At 47.5% G+C, this 25,110-nt stretch overlaps 1 protein-coding gene across 1 annotated transcript; it reads right to left on the reverse strand.

The window, feature by feature from the left end:
• Positions 1-1,698: 1,698 nt before the first annotated feature.
• LOC309534702 (BPI fold-containing family B member 4-like) lies at positions 1,699-25,110 on the reverse strand (the record flags this gene model as incomplete). Its single annotated transcript, XM_082227009.1, has 15 exons — positions 1,699-2,543; positions 4,523-4,599; positions 6,482-6,545; positions 7,748-7,790; positions 9,379-9,446; positions 9,567-9,734; positions 10,828-10,884; positions 13,762-13,938; positions 14,748-14,839; positions 16,531-16,594; positions 17,425-17,488; positions 18,537-18,692; positions 19,476-19,580; positions 22,411-22,519; positions 24,993-25,110. 15 exons carry the CDS (start codon positions 25,108-25,110, stop codon positions 2,520-2,522), a joined length of 1,386 nt encoding a protein of 461 aa, XP_082083135.1. The 3' UTR covers positions 1,699-2,519.

A 25,110-nucleotide genomic window follows, 5' to 3' on the forward strand; every position in this document is an offset into this window, starting at 1 on the left:
GCAGCAAATTCCACTGTCAAACAGCTCTTACTGTCAGGAAGTTCTTCCTAATGTTTAGGTGGAATCTTCTTTCTTGTAGTTTGGATCCATTGTTCCGTGTCCGCTTCTCTGGAGCAGCAGAAAACAACCTTTCTCCCTCCTCTATGTGACATCCTTTTATATATTTGAACATGGCTATCATATCACCCCTTAACCTCCTCTTCTCCAGGCTAAACATGCCCAGCTCCATGCCTGATCCACAAGTTGGATTATAGCAGCCTGCGCTCCATGTGCAGCTATCTCCCTCCACATGCTGCTCCCTCCTTACTTTTAAAAAGCACACGGTGGCATTTTTATTTTCCAGGTGTTTTAGGGGCATCACAACCGCCTCCTCCCCTGGGTCTCCTTCCACTCTAATTCCAGCATCTTTCCCCTTCGTCTTTGCTTACAGCAGCCCTTGTGCCAGACAGTGATGCAAAGAGTTGCTGTGTAAATGACGACATTAGTTACGTAATAGTGAAGGGCGTTTATGGTTTAATACCCCCCTGGAGCCCATAGCCGGGAGAGTAACTCTCCGCAGGGGCCCACAGCAGTCGTTGCCTTGATGTTTTATGGATATCAGCCCTGAAATACTGAATGGAGCGGCTGTTTCTGGTTGTGGCCAAAGGAGCCAAAGCAGTCGCAAGGATGAGGGGCAGCATCACAAAACAGAAACACTCTCTGGCCGTTGAGAAAAGCGAAGAAGTTTTATTGTGAAGAGAGACACCATGAGCGTAGAATATCACCCACAATCCAGTGCTCAAAGCTTAAAAAGCACCTAAATTGTACGGGTGACTGTGGGACAGGAAACCTTAGCTGACACCTGTCTATCTCGGGAGGCAGTGGAGAAGTGTGCCTTTGGGCATGAAGTTTAACAGTGCCTTTGAATAAGGTCATTTGAAAACTGTGCTTATCAAACTATTGTTTTTTCCCTCTGGGGCGATTCCTCTGATTCATAGAGTGGAGTGGTGAAGGTCATACCTCAGGGGGAGGCTTGCATGTTTGAATGCCCCCCCAAATTGTGCCTCCCTCCCTGCACACAGAAATGTAGCATGCCAAGAAGAAGCCTATGCTGAACTCTTCGTTTCAATCTGCTAGCTTTCTACGCCTAGGGCAGTGTTTCCCAACCGGTGTTCCGCGGCACACTACTGTGCCGTGAGACATTGGCTGGTGTGCCGTGGGAGGGAGGCGGGCGAGTCGGGCGGTGAGAGGCAGCGGCGGCGAGGATCCGCGTCGAGCCGGGGGCGGCTCCGCGGTGGTGGTGCCGAGCGGCGGGGCAGCGCGTGCAAAAGGGAGGAGCGCGAGACAGCGGAGGAGGAGGAGGCCGGCATGTCCGGGCAGCAGCAGCAACAACAGCAGCAGCAACTCCCGGCGACGGCTCCTCAAGCCCCGCCGCCGCCCCCTCCTCCGCCCGCTATCGCTGCCACCACCACAACAGCCGCCGCCGCCTCAGTTGCCGCCATCCCTCAGTCCCTCGCTCTGCTGCCTCCTCCCACCCCCAAAGCTTGGAGGTTCCCCGGCAAGGGGGAGGGAAAAAACTTTCACTTTCGTGCGTCCCTCCCGGCGTGACGCTGCGCGCTGACGTCACGGGGCGGGGCTTTAATGGTGGTGTGCCGCGAGATTTTTTTTCAGTAAACAGGTGTGCCGTTGCCCAAAAAAGTTTGGGAAACACTGGCCTAGGGAGATGCTCTGTTTCCATAGGAGAGCTCTAAGATGTGAGATCTTTCACCTGCAATCTGGAATAATTGAGCTACCTGGTCTTCTGTGTTTTACGCTTCTGCTCCTTTGCATTCGACCCGCAGCCTAACACAGAGAAGAAGAAGAGTTTGGATTTGATATCCTGCTTTATCGCTACCCTAAGGAGTCTCAAAGCGACTAACAATCTCCTCACTCTGTGAGGTGAGTGAGACTGAGAGACTTCAAAGAAGTGTGACTAGCCCAAGGTCACCCAGCAGCTGCATGTGGAGGAGCGGGGAATCGAACCCGGTTCACCAGATTACGAGTCCACCGCTCTGAACCACTACACCACACTGGCTCCCTGAAGCACACTGAAGCACATTCAGACCTAGACTCATGCTAAAATTCAGCATGGGTTTGCAATGCCAAACTTAAGAGTCCACTCTTACCTTTCTAATATTATTTTTTGTATCCATCTTTCCCGTTAATGGAAAACACCCAAGGCCTAACCACCTACAGACTATGCAAAGACTCCTGCCTCCTATTTGAGAGTGCCCTGCTCCTAGCATCTAGCATTTGTGCAAATCACCCTCAACTTGACCACAGGCAGGAAACAAAGTGCAAAATGTTATTGTTGTTTTTATTATTATTATTATAATTTATATACTGCCCTATACCCGGGGGTCTCAGGGCGGTTCACAGTTAGGAAAACAAAGGATAAGATAGGTATAGGTTCTTCTTTCTTGCTAAGATATCCCTCTTGACTTTCTGCCGCAGCCGAAACCAGGTGGAATGTCTTCGGATGCGAGGTCCCCTTGGCCATCTCACACACACAATGCCAGCATCCCCTGCAGACGTTGGAAAAGTGAAAGGTTTAGCTCATTGTTGCCCATAAATAACAGATGGTGACATCTGGGAGAAAAGCATTTTCTCTTGGGAAGAAAAGCAATGACAAACCTAGACAGCATCCTAAGAAGCAGAGACATCACCTTGCCAACAAAGATTCGTATAGTTAAAGCTATGGTTTTCCCAGTAGTGATGTATGGAAGTGAGAGCTGGACCATAAAGAAGGCTGATTGCCGAAGAATGGATGCTTTTGAATTCTGGTGCTGAAGGAGACTCTTGAGAGTCCCATGGACTGCAAGAAGATCAAACCTCCCCATTCTTAAGGGAATCAGCCCTGAGTGCTCACTGGAAGGACAGATCCTGCAGCTGAGGCTCCAAGACTTTGGCCACCTCAGGAGAAGAGAAGACTCCCTGAGAAAGACCCTGATGTTGGGAAAGATGGAGGGCACAAGGAGAAGGGGACGACAGAGGACGAGATGGTTGGACAGTGTTCTTGAAGATACCAACATGAGTTTGACCAAGCTGCGGGAGGCAGTGGAAGACAGGAGGGCCTGGTGTGCTCTGGTCCAGGGGGTCACGAAGAGTCGGACATGACTAAACGACTAAACAACAACTCCCATAAATAAATGGTGGGGATCGTATTAGGACAGGTCTACATAATTTAGGAAGAAGTTGAGTGCTGGAGGAAGCTCTAAGCAGTGAAGAGCAGAAGATCCAGGAGTCTTCATGCCTTCTCTCTGCATTCCAGCCCATGGAAACTAGGGATAGAAGAATCTATCCATTTTCAATTCCTCTCCATTTTCCCAATCAGCTATCCACATCAGTTTGTAATTTTATTTAAAGTCCTCCTGCTGGGAATTTCTGGGAATTGCAGCAGGAATTGCACAAGTGCAGAGACTGCATTTGTGCTTGGATCCTGCTGTCTGCTGGGTTGGCTGCTGTGAGAACAGGCTGCTGGACTAGTATGGAAACATACTGGGAGCCAATGTAGGTCTTTCAAGGCCAGTGTTATGTGGTCTTGGCCGCCGCTCCAAGTCACCAGTCTAGCTGCCGCATTCTGGATTAATTGCCGTTTCCAGGTCACCTTCACAGGTAGCCCCACGTAGAGCGCATTGCAGTAGTCCAAGCGGGAGATAACCAGAGCATGCACCACTCTGGTGAGACAGTCTGCGGGCAGGAAGGGGCTCATCCTGCATACCAGATGGAGCTGGCAGACAGCTGCCCTGGACACAGAATTGACCTGTGCCTCCATGGACAGCTGTGAGTCCAAAATGACTCCCAGGCTGCGCACCTGGTCCTTCAGAGGCACAGTTACCCTATTCAGAACCAGGGAGTCCCCCACACCTGCCCGCCCCCTGTCCCCCCAAAACAGTACAGTCATACCTCGGGTTACAGATGCTTCGGGTTGTGCGATTTCGGGTTGCGCACCGCACCAAACCCAGAAGTACTGGAACGGGTTACTTCAAGGTTTTGGCACTTGCGCATGCGCAGAAGTGCTAAAACACGCTTTGCGCATGCACAGAAGTGCCGAATCGCAACCTGCAAATGTGCAGACATGGCACTGCAGATTACAAACACTGCAGGTTGCGAACGTGCTTCCCGAACGGATCACGTTCGCAACCCGAGTGTCCACTGTACTTTTGTCTTGTCAGGATTCAACCTCAATCTGTTAACCTCCATCTTATGTTATTCTTATGGGATATGCATCTCCATCCAGAGCCACTAGTTCTTACTCATAGTTTACCACAGCTAGAGCTGAATCAGGGCTACACTGTAGAGAACACGGTCCACTAGGGAAGTTATATATAAGGAATATTTCTCCTGGAAAGCAGATTATTTGGCTGGTCCAGTAGTCCTAGCATGTGGAAATTCATGGGAAAGCATCTTACGTGTGGCATTTGTTAATGGGGAGAATATGGAGCAGAGAGCCCAGACATGTTTGGATGCGTGGCTGGAAGGAAGGTACCACTGGCAGACTTACCTGCGTAAAGTGAATCACTGGATAATTCCAGCGAATGTGCAGCACTGGAGGCAGAGGGATCCCAACGTCCAGGCACTCTGAAAAAAGCAACCAGAATAAGCACCATAGCAAAGAAGAGCAGAGAGGAGCATTTTCTTTTGGTCATGTCTGAGCCATAGTCTAGACTAACATTCCCAAAACTTTTCATTGGCCTAGGCAAGTCAAACCGCTGCATTAGCAACACTGAAGTGACCTCCCTGGGTGTGATGGCCTGGGACTTGGGCTCGGACTCAGACTCAGACCCAGAGGAGTCTCAGTCTGCACCGGATCCTTTGCCTCAGGTGGCATCTGAACCTAGTCTGGGGCCTGATTCTGAAGAGCCCCAGTCCACACAGGTTCCCCTGCAGCAGGCACCAGCTGGGCTGAGTCAGGGGCCTGATCCTGCCCTGGCTCCAGATGCGGGGATGACCTTGTTGCCTTCAGCTGGGCCATCACTTTCAGCTGCTCCACTACCGGTTGGGTCAGGGGAGGCTGAGGCGGCCTCTGGGTCTAGTAACCCACCAACGTCTCCCGAGCTGCAGAGACTCAGGTCTGAGAGAAGGAGAGACCTGAGTACTTGCAGGAGGAGTGCTCGCCTTCGGGCGAGACAGGGAGGTGAGTCACTGGGGGATCAGGACCGCCCAGACAGAGATAAAAGGCTGCTGGACCCCGCCCCAGGTTGCGGGAGCAATGTTGCTGTTTGCCTGATCCTGCCTGTGATCCTGTGCCTGACCTCGCCTGGTTTCCTGCCTCGTGTCCTGCCTTGGCCCTGTTTAACTGGCTCTTCGCGGAACCCTTGGATTCGGGACCGGACCTGGACCGCATTACTCGGGTTACCCCTGGGCCCAGCACACCGGGGCACAAGCCTGGGCAGTGTCCCCGGAGGTCCTGGGATGCTCACACAACAAGACCGCCCTCTCAGCCTCACTGATGTGGTCTAAAGGGAAGCAAAACAAGACCTTTGGCACCAGTTGGGCTGCAGGAATTACCGAAAGGAGGTGTACAAAGCACCATCCAAATCCACATACAAAGAAACGCACCAACAAAAATGGAAAACAGATTTTTTAAAAAACCAGAAGCATTTTTACTTGGTATTATAGGCCAGGATATTGATAGGCAAGATGTTAAATTGTTTTTATCTGCAACAACTGCGGCAATAGTATTGTTAGCCCAGAAATGGAAACAAGAAGAAATTCCGACGAAAGAAGAATGGCAGACAAAATTAATGGACTATGCAGAATTGGACAAAATGACAGGAAGGATTCGAAACCTGCGGGACCAGAGATTTACAGAAGATTGGAAGAAGTATATGAATTATTTGAAAAGCAATTGTAACCAACAAATTACGCTAGTAGGACTACAAGAAGTTTTGTAAAGAGGAATATATGAAGTGCTACAAAGTAGATAAAGAATAGAGATATTGGTTTCTGAGTTTTAAACGTAACAGGGGGAAAAAGAAATGTATACTAAGAGCTGACATTGGAAAATTTTCAGACAGGACTGATGGAAGTTAAAAAAATTGAATAAGATGTAAAAATATGTTTAATTACTGTTGAAAATGGTGTGTTAAAAAAACTAATAAAAAAATTATATATATAAAAAACCAAAAATGGAGAATCTAAACGCTCTTATGCATCGGTGTTGCAGTTGTGGCTCTATGAACATGGGAAGGTCGAGATCAGTATTAGAGCTTATCTGTACTTCCAGCTGCTTTCTCCAAGGAAAACTGCTCTTTAGTGCTCCATCAGAGCAAACAGCTATTTGAATTTTCTCCAGATTGCCATTTGCTCTGATTTAGAGCTAGGTGGGTTTTCCCTGGAAAAGGAGCAGGACAGGGAAAGCTACTTGGACCCGTTCTTTCTAGGCACAGCGCATGTGGAAGTGTGAGAGGGCTTTTCATGTATAGAGGGTGTGCCAGAGATGGGACTTGAGTTGCCTTACCGTTGACTTGTGGCACAAACGTTTCTGCTATAAGCAACTTCATCAACTTCACGAGGACAGAGACCTGTAAGACAGAACAGCGGCGGCAGTGATCTAGGAATCAAACTGGCAGAGGATGTATGCGCCATCACAAGGGGGATTCAGACTGGATCCGGCTCAAGGGGGGCATTTTAACCGAGGTGCATGGGCTGGGGCTGTTTGCTTTCTGTCAGTGCAAATGACCTCCTCAACAACTGCTTCTTGTGAGATGAGTTGATAGATCCCCATGGAGGATTTAAGTCTCGAGTGGTTTGCAATGCTTCCATAATCAACATCTCTCCAGGAAGTACGATCTAGAGAAGATTGTGTCAATTGCACAGCAGCAAAAAAGGGTCCTCCAGTGGAATGCATTCAGAGTCAGGATCCTTTCCATCCGCAGCTTAGCAGTCGCTTCTTTGGCTCTGAATACCCACCCACACCAGTTTAGCATTTAGGCAGCTATTCCCAGGTTTGCACTCTCGGGGCATTTGCAGCAACAGTAGACCACCCCCCCCACCAGTTTATGTACCTCCCCCCAAAGGACTGTGTGCATGCAGCCAGAGACTATGCCTGCATGGAAACTGCCTCTGCTCCTCCCTCTTCAGCCCCCTCCTGGTTCTGGGATACTGTGGTGCAGGAGAGGGGGGAAGGGGAAGCACCTGGCCCTTCACTTGCCTGACCTGCTTCCTCCTCCTCTTCTGACCCATCCTGTGCCCCACCTTCTAGCCCTGAAGCTTCCTCTGCCTCCGACTCTTGTCTCCTGGCTGGTACACTTCCCTACAAATCACTGGCCCCCTCTCCTGAGTCAGAGACCTGCCCCTACCCCCCTGAGGCTCTCTGGAGCCAAACTTCATCTCCCTTCCACAAACACTGCTCCACCTCCCTGTTTTGCCTGGCTTCCCATGGCCAAGATGAAGCTTCTAGAACAGGCATAGGCAAACTCAGCCCTCCAGATGCTTTGGGACTACAACTCCCATCATCCCCAGCTAACAGGACCAGTGGTCAGGGATGATGGGAGTTGTAGTCCCAAAAACATCTGGAGGGCTGAGTTTGCCTATGCCTGTTCTAGGGGGGCCCTATTTAAGCAAATGTTTGCGTGTCAGATTGTTCTGTCTATCTGTCTCTCTGTCTAGCTAGCTGTGTCTCTATTTCTGCTCCTTTAATACTGTAAGCAATTCTTGTCCCTGTGGAAGGTGCAATCAAGGTGTCAAATCAATTCGGTCAATCACTAAATGGAAAAGAGCTTACGTTAACAGGTCCAACTTGGGAAGAAACCAGGAGCAGCTCAAGACTGTGGAAAGAAGAATTTGTACATAAGGGTCAAGGGAGACATGACGGTGGACCCAAGTGAGCCAGTTACATCCCAAAAGAAAGGATGGACGTGGCAATTCACGTCATGCTGCCTCCCAGGACTGGCCAAAATAGGGAACTGCTGGACGCCCAGCCACACAGGCAACTAATCCAGAATGCGGCAGCTAGACTGGTGACTGGGAGCCGCCGCCGAGACCATATAACACCTGTCCTGAAAGACCTACATTGGCTCCCAGTAAGTTTCCGAGCACAATTCAAAGTGTTGGTGCTGACCTTTAAAGCCCTAAACGGCCTCGGCCCAGTATATCTGAAGGAGTGTCTCCACCCCCATCGTTCTGCCCAGACACTGAGGTCCAGATCCGAGGGCCTTCTGGCGGTTCCCTCACTGCGAGAAGCCAAGTTACAGGGAACCAGGCAGAGGGCCTTCTCGGTGGTGGCACCCGTCCTGTGGAACGCCCTCCCACCAGATGCCAAAGAGACAAACAACTACCAGTCTTTTAGAAGACATCTGAAGGCAGCCCTGTTTAGGGAAGCTTTTAATGTTTAATAGACTATTGTATTTTAATATTTTTTTTTGGAAGCCCAGCCAGAGCGGCTGGGGAAGCCCAGCCAGATGGGCGGGGTATAAATAATAAATTATTATTATTATTATTATTATTATTATTATTATTATTATTATTAAGGCTCTTTATCCCAATAGACCAGAGTAAGTAAGGTGATATCCCTTGAGCCTTATAAAGGCTTCTGGTTCCGGGTCAGGGTTGCTTTCTGTTCTGGACAAGACTGTTGGGCTTTTTTCACTCCAAGCTCAACCGCACAGCAGCAGAGTCTGACTGCAGCCGACGGGAGCTATAGTACAAAAGATATGGAGGGCACCAGGTTTTGGAAGTCTACTCTATTGAAGGACCACACATATCTGCTATTGGGTCCCCGAAGCACAGATTCACACAAAGCGGCAAAACGTCCTTGCAGGTTATTAACAGGATATTTATTTGAAGTGCATATGCAAAACAAAGGTACAGGTCGATCAGTACGCAACCTGCACACAGTAGTCAGGGTGCGCCCCCTTTATATAGATTTGCAGAATAGAATACCACCTGATCTCCTGTAAGCCACCTGATTTCTTGTAAACCGAAAGTTATGGCAACTTCCTATGTCCTTACATGGGCTTGTCCCCCCCTTTCCTTCCTGCACCAGCCTCTCCGCGCCATGAGCCTCAACACGTGTTCAAATGTGAAACATGTGATTTATACTGATAGCAATAAGATGGGGCTTTGTCTCCTGCATTTTACTCCTCCCGACTGGGGCCCATTCAAGCTTGCTCTTATCTTTATTGCCCAAACTAGACATTCCAACGAGAGTCCCATTTGCGCCGTAACATTTAAGCAAGAAAAAGCCTTGTTCTTCTGGCTGGTGAAAAACCTCAACCCTCTGGAAAAAGCTCGCCTTAAACAGTTTTTGGGATCATATAGAGAACAATATTCTAATGGCCCCTTCCAAAGAAGTCCACCCCTGCTCTGCTTCGACTCCCTGAGACTAAGCGATCGTGCAACAGTGAGGCAAGATACCTGGTCAGTTTCGTAGTGAAGAACAGTCTGCCGCCGAAAACAGAGGCATGGACACTCAGTTTTAAGTTCTGCAATCAGACAAGGGGGGAGGAAAACGTCTCAGATGGTGGGGAGACTGGAAAAGTCCTTCCTCCCTGCCATTCCCTGGACTTGAAAGCCAAGCCACACAGCTTGATTCCAACACTTACAGCCTTCATGACAAAGAGCCCAACGAGGGACCCGGACGGACCTTTCGCCAACAAGGCAATCTCGACGGAAAGCTCAATGACGGCTCTCTTGGGCTCCAGGATAATCCTCCGGATCCCGACCAAAGAGATGGTGATTTTCAGCGGCGCCTTCAGCGGACACTTGGGGCACTGTGAAGGGTGCAGGCAGAAAGGATATTTTTGATGCGTTTCTCTCTCCTGGTTTTAACGTATCTGTGTGGGGCTTATTATCTGTTTGTTTGGCTGTAAGTTGCTTTGCTGGGCAAGAAAAAGTGATGGACAAATTGGACCAACAGACGGAAATAAAAGATGCCTGTACGTGGGCATGTGGTTGCGGCGAGTCACTGGGGCACCCCATCGGAGGATCTTTTCCCCAAGGTCCCTCAGACCTGCAGCTGGTGGAGGCTGGTTCATTAAGGCAAATAGGGCACCGCCCCACAAACATCAGCCTGCCCCCAATTGCCTGCCTCCCTAACTTATAACCAGTCTAGGGCAGGGTTTCCCAAACTTAGGTTCCCAGGTCTTTGGACTACAGTTCCCATCATCCCTGACCACTGGTCCTGCTAGCTAGGGATGATGGGAGTTGTAGTCCAAAAACAGCCAGAGACCCAAGTTTGGGAAACCCTGGTCTAGGGCAGGCAGAGGCAAACTCCGGCCCTCTGTTTGGAACTAAAATTCCCATCATCCCTAGCTAACAGGACCAGTGGTCAGGGATAATGGAATTGTAGTCCCAAACATCTGGAGGGCCGGTGATTGCCTAGTTTCCTGCTCTTCCTTGGCCTCAGCAGAACTCAGCTGGGAAAAGGAAGATGGGGGGGCATTGGCTCTGCTTCTCTGTGGCTCTGGCTCCCCCTACTGTTGGCCTCCTTGCCTTCCGCCTGCAAGTCTCACATTGCACCAACCACAGCTGTCTGCAGCAATACTTTCCCTTTTTAGATGCCCGGCCAAAGACTTGTCTGCTTCAACAAGCCTTTGATTCTTTTTGCTGGGGGCTTTTTGCACATTTTCTGCCCCCGCCCCCGCTGCTTGTGACAGGGCTGCTGTGCCCTTTATGAACTCCTCCACAGTTTCCTAAATAAATGTTTTTGTTGCATTTTTCCTGCTAAGGGTGATTTGCTGCCACCTTGCTTTGCTGTGCTTTTTTTGTTTTTCCTTCGGTGGTTTTTATCGCTATCCTTATCGACGGTGTGGCTTTTGAAGATAAAACAAGGCACACACTTCTTAAAAGCAAACACCCGCTCACCTTTTGATGTGACAGAAGAGACGCAATGACGGTCGTCAGCTCGCTGGCAGCGGAGAACTGTTGGCACAAAATGGCGTTGCGTTGAAAATGGAAGAACTTTTTAAAAGACAGAAGTACTGTTTTTGGGGGACAGGAGGCGGGCAGATGTGGAGGACTCCCTGGTCCTGAATGGGGTAAATGTGCCCCTGAAGGACCAGATGCACAGCCTGGGAGTCATTTTGGACTCACAGCTGTCCATGGAGGCACAGGTCAATTCTGTGTCCAGGGCAGCTGTTTACCAGCTCCATCTGGTACGTAGGCTGAGACCCTATCTACCTGCGGACTGCCTCACCAGAGTGGTGCATGCTCTGGTTATCTCCCGCTTGGACTCTTGCAGTGCACTCCATGTGGGGCTACCTTGAAGGTGACCCAGAAACTACAACTAATCCAGAAAGCGGCAGCTAGACTGGTGACTGGGAGCGGCCACCAAGACCACATAACACCAGGCTTGAAAGACCTAAATTGGCTCCCAGTACGTTTCCAAGCACAATTCAAAGTGTTGGTGCTGACCTTGAAAGCCCTAAACAGCCTCGGGCCAGTATACCTGAAGGAGCGTCTCCACCCCCATCGTCCAGTCTGGACATTGAGGTCCAGCACCGAGGGCCTTCTGGTGGTTCCCTCATTGCAAGAAGTGAGGCTACAGGGAACCAGGCAGAGGGCCTTCTCGCTAGTGGCACCCGCCCTGTGGAAAGCCCTCCCACCAGATGTCAAAGAGAAGAACAACTACCAGACTTTTAGAAGATATCTGAAGGCAGCCCTGTTTAGGAAAGCTTTTAATGTTTAATAGGTTATTGTATTTTAATATTCTGTTGGAAGCCGCCTGGGGGGCTGGGGAGACACAGCCAGATGGGCAGGTGTATAAATTATTATTATTATTATTATTATTATTATTATTATTATTATAGCTTCATTTAAATTAAGTGGGTCATTGTTGCACTGCAAAGACCCTCTCAGTTTGACCCTCCACCATGCAAGGCAGTTCATGGGGTGCTCTGACGTGTCAGAATGCCCTTCCCTAAGGACATAGCAGAAGGAACAGCTGAATCCATTTGGCTTTCTGCGATGAAGGGTGACACAAGGCCTCTCCTTATTCTTTTATACCCAGCCATCCAATGGCGGAAAGCGTTTAACTGTGTTGAGATGTTTTGACTATAATGTTGTAACATCAGCATGTTTACCTCCCTGGGCTCCTTTGGTGGAAGGGAGGGATATAAATTTAGTGAATAAATAAATGAAATCTTTTTTTTTTAAAAAAAGCTACTGCACTGTCAACTGAAACATGCCTAAACATTGACGGCAGGATAGATAAGCGTCCTCTACTAAAAATGTTTAAAATAACTTTTGTTAAAAACCCAGAAGCGTTTTTGTTAGGAATTTTAGGTACCGACACGCCAAAAGATCAGAAAAGACTTTTTATGTATGGGACAACAGCCACTCAGATGAAAAGAAGGCAAAGTCGCTACCAGAGAGGAATGGCAAGTTAAGCTGATGGACTACGCCGAAATGGCAAAACTGACTGGAAAACGCAGGAACCAAGAGGACAAAAACATTAAAAAATAAATAAATAGTGGTGCAATTGAATTCCGACAAGCACACAGAGCGCGAACAAGACTGAGTGTATGGGGGGGGGGGCTTGTTTAATTTCACTGCACACAGGTGGTGTAGTGACAATAAAGGTTTATTATTTATTATTATAACTTAAAAAAAAGATGGGGATAATTTTTAAGTTATTTAAGAGACCACTGCAAGCAGATGGAAACATCAGCAGAATTTTGATCTCTCTTGTAATGTAACAAATACCATGGATAATGTGGATTGATGTAGAATATAGATTATGGAATAATATGCAGTTGTAAATGTTGATAATAAGACCCACGGAGGAGATGGGGGGAAGTCGCGAGATTCAGAGTAATCTCTATATATGGAATATCTTAAAGTTTTAAGTGTCTGTATGCTTATCGCATTTATAAGTTTTAAATTTATTGTTGTACATTGTTTTAACTGTATGTTTTCTTTCTGGGAATGTACCCCCAAGTGTGTTTTATAAGCTGGTCTCCAACGGTAATAAATTATCTGTCTGTCTATCTATCTATCTATCTATCTATCTATCTATCTATCATCTATCTAATCTATCTCTATCTATCTATCATCTATCTATCTATCTATCTATCTATCTATCTATCTATCTATCATCTATCTATCTATCTATCATCTATCTATCTATCTATCTATCTATCTATCTATCATCTATCTATCTATCTATCATCTATCTATCATCTATCTATCATCTATCTATCTATCTATCTATCTATCTATCTATCATCTATCTATCTATCATCTATCTATCTATCTATCTATCTATCTATCTATCTATCTATCTATCTATCTATCTATCATCTATCTATCTATCATCATCTATCTATCTATCTATCTATCTATCTATCTATCTATCTATCTATCTATCATCTATATCTATCTATCTATCTATCTATCTATCTATCATCTATCATCTATCTATCTATCTATCTATCATCTATCTATCTATCTATCTATCTATCTATCTATCTATCTATCTATCTATCTATCTATCATCTATCTATCTATCATCTATCTATCTATCATCTATCTATCTATCTATCTATCTATCTATCTATCTATCTATCTCTATCTATCCATCTATGGAAATACGTTTGGACTGTTATAATTTTGTATTTGTAAAATCAAATAAAAATGATTAGAAAAATAAATAAAAGCTAAGCGTCCTCTTCTGCACCCAAAGGCGAAAGGCTAGCTGGGTGCTGGGGTCACATGACTCAGTCTCTGCCTCCACCTGCAAATTTTGATGAGCCAAGCATAGAAATTTGCAACCCTTCTACCTGACGTGCTGCCACTCACCACTTCCGGGGTGGAAATGAACTCTTGCACGCGGATCTGGATCAGAACCATGAGGATGGCGTCCAGGCTGGCCTGAGACATCCCTAAGCAGAAGCCATGGTGATGCAAGACAGGGAGGGTGACAGGCCCTGCGCCGACAGGGAGGGTAATGTATCGTCCCCCAGTTCGGATGATCATCTGGAAAGCGGTTGGAGAAAGAGCCAAAAAGCACAGTGGTGTTACTCAAAATAATGGTAGCCTTTATCACTTTATCAGGTGCCGCTGTGGGTTAAACCACAGAGCCTAGGGCTTGCCGATCAGAAGGTCTGCGGTTCAAATCCCCGCAACGGGGTGAGCTCCGTTGCTTGGTCCCTGCTCCTGCCAACCTAGCAGTTTGAAAGCACGTCAAAGTGCAAGTAGATAAATAGGTACCGCTCCGGCGGGAAGGTCAACGGCGTTTCTGTGCGCTGCTCTGGTTCGCCAGAAGTGGCTTAGTCCTGCTGGCCACATGACCCGGAAGCTGTACGCCAGCTCCCTTGGCCAATAAAGCGAGATGAGCGCCACAACCCCAGAGTCGGTCATGACTGGACCTAATGGTCAGGGGTCCCTTTACCTTTTTACCTGAGAGCACTGCTTTGGTGAGAGAAAACTCCCAACACCCCATTTCAATTGGAGGTGGGGGAAGGGTGCAGGTGAGTAAGGAAGCCTTATTGGGCTAGCAGAAGTGCTAGGACAGGCTAGTGGGATTGGTGAGTTAAACTGGCCGGTTTTGGCTGCCACGGCTAACGGCCGCCGACCAAACCGGTTCCGTGAATCCTTTAAAAAGAGCCTTTTTTGCAGGGTGGGGGGAGCAGCCAGCGCAACATCCCATGGCTGTGAATATTCCCTAGGTTAATTCTGAGTGGAAGGCGGATCTCCTCTGTGTACGTTTTGTATGGAGCTCAGCTTCCCTTCAGGGGGAGAGAGACCCTGGGCAGGGGGGCTTTGCAGTCACACACGCTCCTTACGTTGAATTCCAGCGCGACGTAGTTTGAAGTTATCAATGGCAGGCTGGCGAGCTGATATTGCATGGTAGCCACTGTGCCCACGGAGTAAAACACTGCAAGGAAGAAAACACAGCGATGGTGTTACAGTCTCATAAACGCACGTTTCAGACGCGCAGGTCCTTGCCAGCAATACCATATGTTGTCTGCAGTATCCAGCTGCTGATAGCCGGGCTTCAGAACGAGGGTATGGCTCTACATCTTGTTCACAAGGAGCCATTTCCTGCTAAGCGCGGGCATCACGTACAGACCACGCTTCGTTTGCCTGGCACAAGGGATGTATTTAGTGCATGGTGCAGGGAGTGAAGATAAGGAAAGGATCATAGCGCTCTATGTGGGGCTGCCTTTGAAGGTGACCTGGAAACTACAACTAATCCAGAATGTGGCAGCTAGACTGGTGACTCGGAGACCATATAACACCGGTCTTGAAAGACCTACATTGGCTCCCAGTACGTTTCTGAGCTCAATTCAAAGTGTTGGTGCTGACCTTTAAAGCCCTAAATGGCCTCGGCCCAGTATACCTGAAGGAGCGTCTCCACCCCCATCGTCCAGTCTGGACACTGAGGTCCAGCGCCGAGGGCCTTCTGGTGGTTCCCTCACTGCAAGAAGTGAGGCTACAGGGAATCAGGCAGAGGGCCTTCTTGGTGGTGGCACCTGGCCTGTGGAACGCCCTCCCACCAGATGTCAAAGAGAACAACAACCACCAGACTTTTAGAAGACATCTGAAGGCAGCCCTGTTTAGGGAAGCTTTTAATGTTTAACAGACCACTGTTTTTTAATACTTTGTTGGAAGCTGCCCAGAGTGGCTGGGGAAACTCAGCCAGATGGGCGGTGTATAAATAATATTTTATTATTATTATTATTATTATTATTATTATTATTATTATTATTATTATTATCATCATCATTATTATTATCATCAGTGCATTCTATCTGGGGACACCTGGACCTCTCCAAAGGAGTGGCAAAACATCTCTTTTTGTTGACCCCCAGTTAGAGCTGTTGCTGAGTAGGGTTGAATGAAGAATAATCACTGTACATAACAGGAAAAACAGGGAAACTCTTTTAGGCCCTTGTGTGCCCACATTTAGCCAGGAAGGTTCGCTTTTGGATGACCCAGCTGGCTGTAACAGATTATTATTTACAATAAGAAATTGCTTTGGGGGTTTTTTAGTGGGCAACAATGGAGAAATTTAACTAAACTAACAGCAATGACAATAATGAGTTATTGCTTAATTCCAAAATAGGCTTCTAAGTGGTTTACAAAGCATAAGAACCAGGGTACTGCAAACTCTACTTTAACCACTGAATATTGGTCCAATACACCAAATGTTAAGACTAACAATAGGAAACTGTGTTTTTATGCTCTTGGGAACCTTTTTCACCCTATTAATAAACCAAGGTGAAAGAACGACCTCTCTGCTCTCATGCAAAGAATACAGTATATGTGGGCGGGTCAGGAACTGGTGTTGCCTCTTGGCACCCACCGGGAGCAGTTTGTGAAATTATCTGTGTTTCCTTTATGCCTATTTATCTACCACGACCTTGTAGCTGAATGTATGCATTTAACCAATGCATTTATAAAGCACTGATGCTGCTGACAACAGAAGTTGATGCTGCCCATAAGTACTGAGGCCCAGGAGCCTTTCGTGACTCCTTTTCTAGAAGAAAGAGGAACAAACATTCAAGAAGTTGGCAAGGAGAACGAAGGAGAGAGACGTTTGGGCAGCTAGTCAAAGTAACTCACCATTGGCAGTGTATAGAAAATCGATCCCTGAAACGTTGATGACCACTTCCACCGCTTTGCACACCTGAAATGCAAGGCAACGAATTTAATACAAAGGAGAAGCCTTGGTTTCCCACCCTTGAGCTTGTTTGCTTCTGGGTTGTCTTCAAAACGTCTCCAGGAGTAAGGATTCATGCTCTTTGCATCGATCACTGGACCCCACTATTGCTCTGTCCATGGTTCTGTTCTCCCTCTCTGGCCATTTTAACTTGGAATTTAGGCTTTGCGCTTATGCCTTATAGTTCCCATGGAGTGATCCTCAACCCCTTTTGATTGTCGTAGTACTGGAGGAGACTCTTGAGAGTCCCATGGACTGCAAGAAGATCAAACCTCTCCATTCTGAAGGAAATCAGCCCTGAGTCCTCCCTGGAAGGACAGATTCTGAAGCTGAGGCGCCAAGACTTTGGCCACCTCATGAGAAGAGAAGACTCCCTGGAAAAGACCCTGAGGAGAAGGGGACGACAGAGGACGAGATGGTTGGGCAGTGTTCTCAAAGCAACTAACATGAGTTTGAGCAAACTGCGGGAGGCAGTGGAAGACAGAAGTGCCTGGTGTGCTCTGATCCAGGGGGTCACGAAGAGTCGGACACGACTAAATGACTAAACAACAACAATCCAGTTATACACAAGTTGTGGCTTCTCCAACAGAGCAAACAATGGCTGATACAGGATGCCAGCTGGAAAACTGACTGAGCCTCCCATTTTAATTTTTATTTAAAAAGCAGCCAAAGACATCATTGTAGGGGCATCTTGTCTACATTGGTAATCTGCAAATATATGTATTATGATATCCCCAAGACTTATTAAACCCTCTTTCATGGCTGAAACACACAGGGTCCATGGAGCTGCAACTCACCGTCTTGTGGAATGATGCTGTAAGGATGGTCGTTACAATGGGCCTCACTTTATTCACCAACAAGCTGCAGGAAAAAGCAAGTAAGGAAAGAGGGAAGGAAAGGGTCTGGGACGGCAGCAGCTTGTTATAAGCTCATTCTGAAGCCCACATTCTTGGTGAGTGCAAAGCTTATCTTACAGATGTGTAGGACACTCCCAAGAACTGGAGAAGTTGGGCTGCATGGTGTTTTCCCCACATTGCGATTTTTGCTGGCACCTGCTCTTGTGATTTATTGCCTCCCTGAATGAGGCAGAATTAACCCTGGACCAATACAGTTACCAAGGGCTGCAGGAACTGAGAGAAGAACTGGCTGGTTCACGGTTCCCCCCCCATTGTGAATTTTACATAGCACGCACACACACACACCATGATTCATGATATATTGCCAGGTCAAAAATTATTAAACCGATATCACAATATGGATTTCATACCTCGGGTTAAAGTTGCTTCAGGTTGAGCATTTTTCGGTTGTGCTCCGCGGAGACCCGGAAGTAACAGAACACGTTACTTCTGGGTTTCGCCATGCGCGCATGCGCAGATGCTCAAAATGACATCACGTGCATGCGCAGAAGCGGCAAATCGTGACCCACGCATGCGCAGACGCAGGTTGCATCCCGTTCGCATCCAGAGGTACCACTGTATCAATATATTGCCCAGCCCTAATCTCCAGTCATGCTGCCAGAAGAAGCAAAGTTCCTTCTTCTGCCACTAATGGTATTTTTGCATTGCTTGGAATGTAAACATGCTTTCAGTATTGTTAGTGATATTGTAGTACTGTACTGTATTGTTATATTTTACATTTCTATCTTACTCTTCCTCCTACAGAAGCCCAGGATGACAAGCAGCAAGCAATGAAACAAAATAAAGAATGTCTCAAAACTTCTTCAAATGGTTATCCTTTAATGGTCCCACAACACCACCTTTGGGCAGTGAAGCCGAGTGTGTGCTGCGGCTGGGAAGGGATCTGGTTTCCTGAAAGGATTCCGGGACCAACTTTGGCAGCTCTCTCAGCCAAAAGCATGCACACGAAACTGCAGGAACGAGCACGTTGAGCGAATTGCGTCAGCACTTACTGCGAAGGGCAGATGATCCTTGCGATTGCGAATTCACTCCTGCACACTTGCATTCTGATGTGGAAGCCGCCCGCGAAATAGCTCTCAAACCTGACTTCTGCTTTTATGTCTACGTCTAGGATGATGTCAATCCGCTCAAAGTGTTTGCCGAAAAAGCTAGGAGACGAAAAGACATGGAACAGAACCCCAGTGAGATTCCTCCCCCACTGCATTCCTTAACCGCCAGCCAAACCACTGTGTTTCTGGGCAAAGCATTATGTTTTTAATCCAGCAGAGAGCATCAGTATTTGGGGTTCTATGGCTTGTGTCCAAAGCTTGCCCTATATAGAGACCTCTGGCCTGTGCTCCTACTTAAAATGATCAGCTGGTAGCTGCCTTATGGTGAACCTAAGCATATATAGTCCAAGGGCTGAGCTCCAGCAAGTCATTGCCACCCAGTGGTGTTAATCAGTTTTGCTCAGACTTATGGGTTCAGTAGCAGATCTCTGAAGGCCAGTGGCTGCGAACAAACACCAGGAAGGAGCTAACACCTTCCTGCCCTGTTCGTGAGCATCCTGAAAAGGCTTCTGTTGGAACCAGGATGTCAAGGTCAATGAGCCTTTGGACTGACCAGTGGGGCTTGTCCTATGGCTTTCTGTCCCCGGTGGATGGCACATTTCTTAACGACTGCTTGCTCCCAGGTCACAGTCTTGTGGACCCCCACCTGAACTGGCAGTGCCACTTGGACAGAACACTTTAAAACAACAACAACCACCACAACAACAGGGGAACAAAATGTTCAACCCTGCAAGTGATAAATCGTGCCTTCCAGACCCTCCCCTACAATATCCACAGAGGAACGCCTTAACTTGGGAAGCAACCCACCCACCCACCCAAAACAAAGGCAACCAGTAGCAATGAAATAGGCGGAAAGCATGCGGGGGGAGGGGTGAAACTCACAATTTACCGCTGAGATGAAATCTGGCCTTGATGCACACTAAGGAATCTACCTTTTCATACAGCTCCAGACTGACCGATGGAGTGAAGACCCTCACGACATGCAACCTGAAGATTGAAAATCAGGCAGCAGAGAGAAATGAAGTGGGCATTCAGTTGGCCATGGCTGACTATATATTGGGGGGGGGAGGACTAATGCTGGGGTGGTGGTGATGCAGGAGGCTCACTCAAATTCAAGAGCATGAGATAATCCACTTTACAGCTGGGAGCTGGTGGTCAAGCAGTGGTGAGGAACCTGGATCCCTTCAGATGTTAGGATCCAGCTCCTATAGAAGGCTGAGTCAATGTAGCCCATTATTATTATTATTATTATTATTATTATTATTATTATTCAGTGATGGTGGTAGCTTTGCCATTCGCCCCCTCCTGCAAACTGGTAAGAGCTTAAGAACATAAGAAGAACATTGGATGGATCAGGGCAATGGCTCATCCAGCCAACATCTTGCTCGCCCTGTGACCGACCAGACGCCTTTGAGAAAGCATAAGAGCAAACGGAATCTGAGCAAACACCCTCTCCGTGGCATGGATTGCAATATTGCTCAATTGCACCCAAGGGCGGAAACAGGGGAAAGAGCTCCAGACGGTTCTTTTTACGCTCACTTCAACCTTTCACTTGTCCTTTTAAGATATCTGAGATCAACAAGAGCCTGGACTTGGGAGAAGCGTTTGTGTACACAAGATGTAAAAGAGATCCTTTATTTCGGGTAGGCTCCGTGCCAAGCTCTCAGGTCAGAGGTCATGGCAGCCTGTCCGTTGTCTTGTCACAGGACAACAACAATTCTCTTCTCTGAGTGGCCATGTAATGGCAACCCACAACTCACTGAAAGTGGTCCTTTGGTGGTTTTTGTTTAACTAAAACTATGGAACTTCCTCCCACAGGAGACAGTGGTTGTCACCAACTTGGATGGCTATAAAAGAGGTTGAGACAAAGCCATGGAGGAGAGACCTACTGGGGGCTCCTAGCCAGAAAGGCCCTGATCCGCCTCCACAATCGGAGGCAGCACTGCTTCTGAGTACCACTTTCTGGAAACCTCAGGAAGGGAGAGTTGTTCTTGGGCCCGGATCCTGCTTGCAGGTTTCCCCATAATGGTTGGCCCCTGTGAGAACAGGATGCTGGCTTACACGGTCCCTTTGGCCTGATGCAGATGATACTCTTCTGAGTGGTCCATGGTGAACATAACAGCTGAAAACGCTTAAGGTCTTCTCCTTGAGTGGCGTGGGCTGGGATTTTATTGACATGCCAATAAAGGTCTGACACTGAGCATGCAAGCCTTGCTGCACTTGGGTGCAACTGTACTGAACTCATGCAATTAAAGGGAAGGGGAAGGATTGCCAGGGAGGATACATGACAGAAATTTATAAAATCATGCATGAACTGGAGAACGTATCTAGAGACAGATTTTCTCCTCTCCATCTCCTATAGCATCAAAACGAGGGGATAGGGAAGCATGAATTGGTCAACTTTATATTCACCCAAATTCCCCCCCCCCAATCTTAAGTTAATTTCACCAGATTTCCACATCAGCCTGCAATTTCCATGCCTGTCGTTTAAACCCTTCTTACAGGATTTACTATAATGTAAAAATAACACCAGAAAATTACGCTGGTATCCTTCAGAGAAGAAAATGAAGAACCAAAGTGGCAGTGAGTGGGGGGAGTTTTTAAGTCCTTCTCCAGGCCTTGCAGGGTCCCAGGTGTGGGCAGGTTCTCCCAGCACCTGCAATTCACATTTCTCAAAAGATTCATGCAGCTTAAAGAGGGATGTGTGCACTTTGCTCCTTTAGCCGGGAGGTCTCTTGGGGATAGGAAATGGAGGCAGTGAGAGATTTTACTTTCTTGGGCTCCATGATCACTGCAGATGGTGACAGCAGCCACAAAATTAAAAGGTGCCTGCTTCTTGGGAGAAAAGCAGTGACAAAGCTAGACAGCATCTTAAAAAGCAGAGACATCACCTTGCCAACAAAGATCCATATAGTTAAAGCTATGGTTTCCCCAGTAGTGATGTATGGAAGTGAGAGCTGGACCATAAAGAAGGCTGATCACCGAAGAATTGATGCTTTTGAATTCTGGTGCTGGAGGAGACTCTTGAGAGTCCCATGGACTGCAAGAAGATCAAACCTCTCCATTCTGAAGGAAATCAGCCCTGAGTGCTCACTGGAAGGACAGATCCTGAAGCTGAGGCTCCAAGACTTTGGCCACCTCATGAGAAGACTCCCTGGAAAAGACCCTGATGTTGGGAAAGATGGAGGGTACAAGGAGAAGGGGACAACAGAGGATGAGGTGGTTGGACAGTGTTCTTGAAGAGACCAGCATGAGTTTGACCAAACTGCGGGAGGCAGTGGAAGACAGGAGTGCCTGGCGTGCTCTGGTCCAGGGGGTCATGAAGAGTCAGAGATGACTAAATGACTAAACAACAACAACATCAATTGCCTTGTGCCAAGTGACCACTTGCACCCATTGACCCATTGGCCACCTTGATCTTGGAGGTTGTCTTCTTTGTTGTTGTTTTTTTTTTTTGGGGGGGGGAGGATGGGGCTTGGCTCCTTTGGGCATCAAAGTTTGTTTTTATTTGCCTGCCATGTTCTCTTTGCACCTCATCTGGCTTTGAGTTTGGGCTAACAAAAGCCAAAGGAGATTAAGCAGTCAGATGCTAAAAGAAATAAATAAATCCAGATGTATTCCTGGCGAGCCCTGAACAAAGCCAGCCAAGAACTACATTGAATTATATTTAAAATCACAGCATGTTCCCCGCTGTTCTAGAAAATGAGATAAAGGCCCTCTTGTAACCATCACAAGGCCTCCTTTGGGTCCGATTCTTTTCCTCGATTCCCCTTCCACTCTGAAATATGGCGCTGCAAATGCCTCGTCATTTACTTACTCCTTAATCCAGTTTTCCGGGTGCTTATCTTTGTGAGGGACATCTGGGAACTGAATGGCCAAGAAGTGGCTCTGGAGAAGCTCATTCCGAAGGAAGACGGAGGAGACATCTGAAACATACAGGAACAGGATCACGGCACAGGATCTTGTGGGTGGAAAATAATTCGCTTGGCATGGGTTGTCTGTTATCTCACCCCCGGCAACTATTAAACACACACACACACACACACACACACACACACACACACACCATTTTCGGTGTTTACTGAACACTGAGATACATTATATTGTATTTCTCTACCAGTTTTCTCTCACCAAAGCAGTGCTCTCAGGTAAAAAGGTAAAGGGACCCCTGACCATTAGGTCCAGTCATGACCGACTCTGGGGTTGCGGCGCTCATCTCGTTTTTTTGGCCGAGGGAGCCAGCGTACAGCTTCCGGGTCATGTGGCCAGCATGACTAAGCCATTTCTGGCGAACCAGAGCAGCGCACGGAAACGCCGTTTACCTTCCTGCCAGAGCGGTACCTATTTATCTACTTGCACTTTGACGTGCTTTCTAACTGCTAGGTTGGCAGGAGCAGGGACCGAGCAACGGGAGCTCCCCCTGTCACAGGGATTCGAACCGCCGACCTGATCGGCAAGCCCTAGGCTCTGTGGTTTAACCCACACCGCCACCCGCGTCCCAGGTAAATCAAAGTAAATGTTCAATGAGCCATTCAGCCTTATTGCAATGACTTTCAGGAAATGTTATGCTGGAAACTGGTTCAAGAAATCTTGTTTCTTTTTTGCCAGGGCTCAGGGCCCTGCAGATGACGTGATGGAAGGATTGGGGTGGTGAACTTTGGAGCAGAGGAGAAGATACGCGAAAGGCACAGTCTCAACAGTAAATTATCTAGGATTGCAACCGTAGCTGATTAGGCAGATGACATGCTAAGAGAGCTGCAAAAAAATTTGTAGAAATTCTAACTCGGCTAAATTTTACCCAAAAGACTCTGGGGTTCCTAAAAGCAGGCGATGACACACCTTTCCCGACCTTTTTTTAAATTGCTGTTATTTTTTTAAAGATGGGGTTTTTGTTGCTGCATATTTTAGTGGGTTTGATTCATTGCATACTACAGTGGTACCTCGGGTTAAGAACTTAATTCGTTCCAGAGGTCTGTTCTTAACCTGAAACTGTTCTTAACCTGTTCTTAACTTTAGCTAACGGGGCCTCCTGCTGCCGCTGCACCGCTGCGCTGCGATTCCTGTTCTCATCCTGAAGCAAAGTTCTTAACCTGACGTCCTATTTCTGGGTTAGCGGAGTCTGTAACCTGAAGTGTCTGTAACCTGAAGCATCTGTAACCCAAGGTACCACTGTACTTGAATGAGGGAGCTTTATATTGCAATGCTTGCGAAATTGGCTTTTGCACTTGTAAAGCATGTAGATGCCACTTTTGGCAGCAGTCAAGAATAACAGTGATATCAAGATAAAAAAATTCCTTCCAGTAGCACCTTAAAGACCAACTAAGTTAGTTCTTGGTATGAGCTTTCGTGTGCATGCACACTTCTTCAGATACACTGAAACAGAAGTTGCCAGATCCTTCTATATAGTGAGAAGGTGGGGAGGGGTATTACTCAGAAGGGTGGTGGGAATGGGAGATTGGGTATTACTCAGAAGGGTGGTGGGAATGGGAGAATGGGAGATTGCCAATCTCCCATTCCCACCACCCTTCTGAGTAATACCCCTCCCCACCTTCTCACTATATAGAAGGATCTGGCAACTTCTGTTTCAGTGTATCTGAAGAAGTGTGCATGCACACGAAAGCTCATACCAAGAACTAACTTAGTTGGTCTTTAAGGTGCTACTGGAAGGATTTTTTTTATCTTGACTATGGCAGACCAACACGGCTACCTATCTGTAAGTGATAGCAAGATGCAAGATGTGCTGTAAGCCAAGGTCAACTCACCGCTCCTCCACCTGAACATCACAGCTCAGCTCAGTCTCCTCTGTTCACAAACCTGCTCTTCAAAACAACTGTGATGGCCTTCCTTAAATACCCAGATTGACTTCCTGTCCACTACCACACCCAGCACAAATTTCTCCACCTTGATCTTCAAAACGTCGCCATGCCAACCCCTCTGTTCTCGTAACTCAAACTATCTCCCCTCCAGGATTCCTATTTCTCCAGCTCAACCAAACTCGGCTCCCTGAAGCATCCTTGGGCTGCCTTGAAGGTCTCTGCTCCTTAACCTTTGTGGTTGACGCTTATCCCAGAAAGATGCTTCCCAGAACATGACTCTTTTTCTTCTCCCAAGCCCCTTTCCATAGCTCCCACAAAGCTCTTGGCTTTAACCCCTAAGTCTTTCTGACTGCTGCTCCGTCAAACGCCTTGCACCCTGGTGGTGCCAAGGAAAGAAATAAGCAGGTGTCGGCAACGGGCAGCAAATCACCCCCCCTTCCTGAAAAAATCCATGGAAATCAATAAAAAGGTTCTTTCACAAGTTTAGGTGGTACCAGTTTTCAACGGATGTGATTCGGAGCAAGCAGAAAAGGGAGCTACTCGCGCCTAACCAGTGCAAACATGAGTCACGAAGCATTCTTACATTTGTGAGCAGTGGCCGGACTGACGATGGACACGATCCCATGTGAAAGTCCTTTTGGGCCTCCTTGCGAGGGGCTGACCAGGCTGCAGAGAACAAGCAGCCCCAAGAAACTCCACAT

This window comes from Podarcis vaucheri, assembly GCF_965113315.1.
Source record: "Podarcis vaucheri genome assembly, chromosome: 6".
Taxonomy (NCBI): Eukaryota; Metazoa; Chordata; class Lepidosauria; order Squamata; family Lacertidae; genus Podarcis; species Podarcis vaucheri.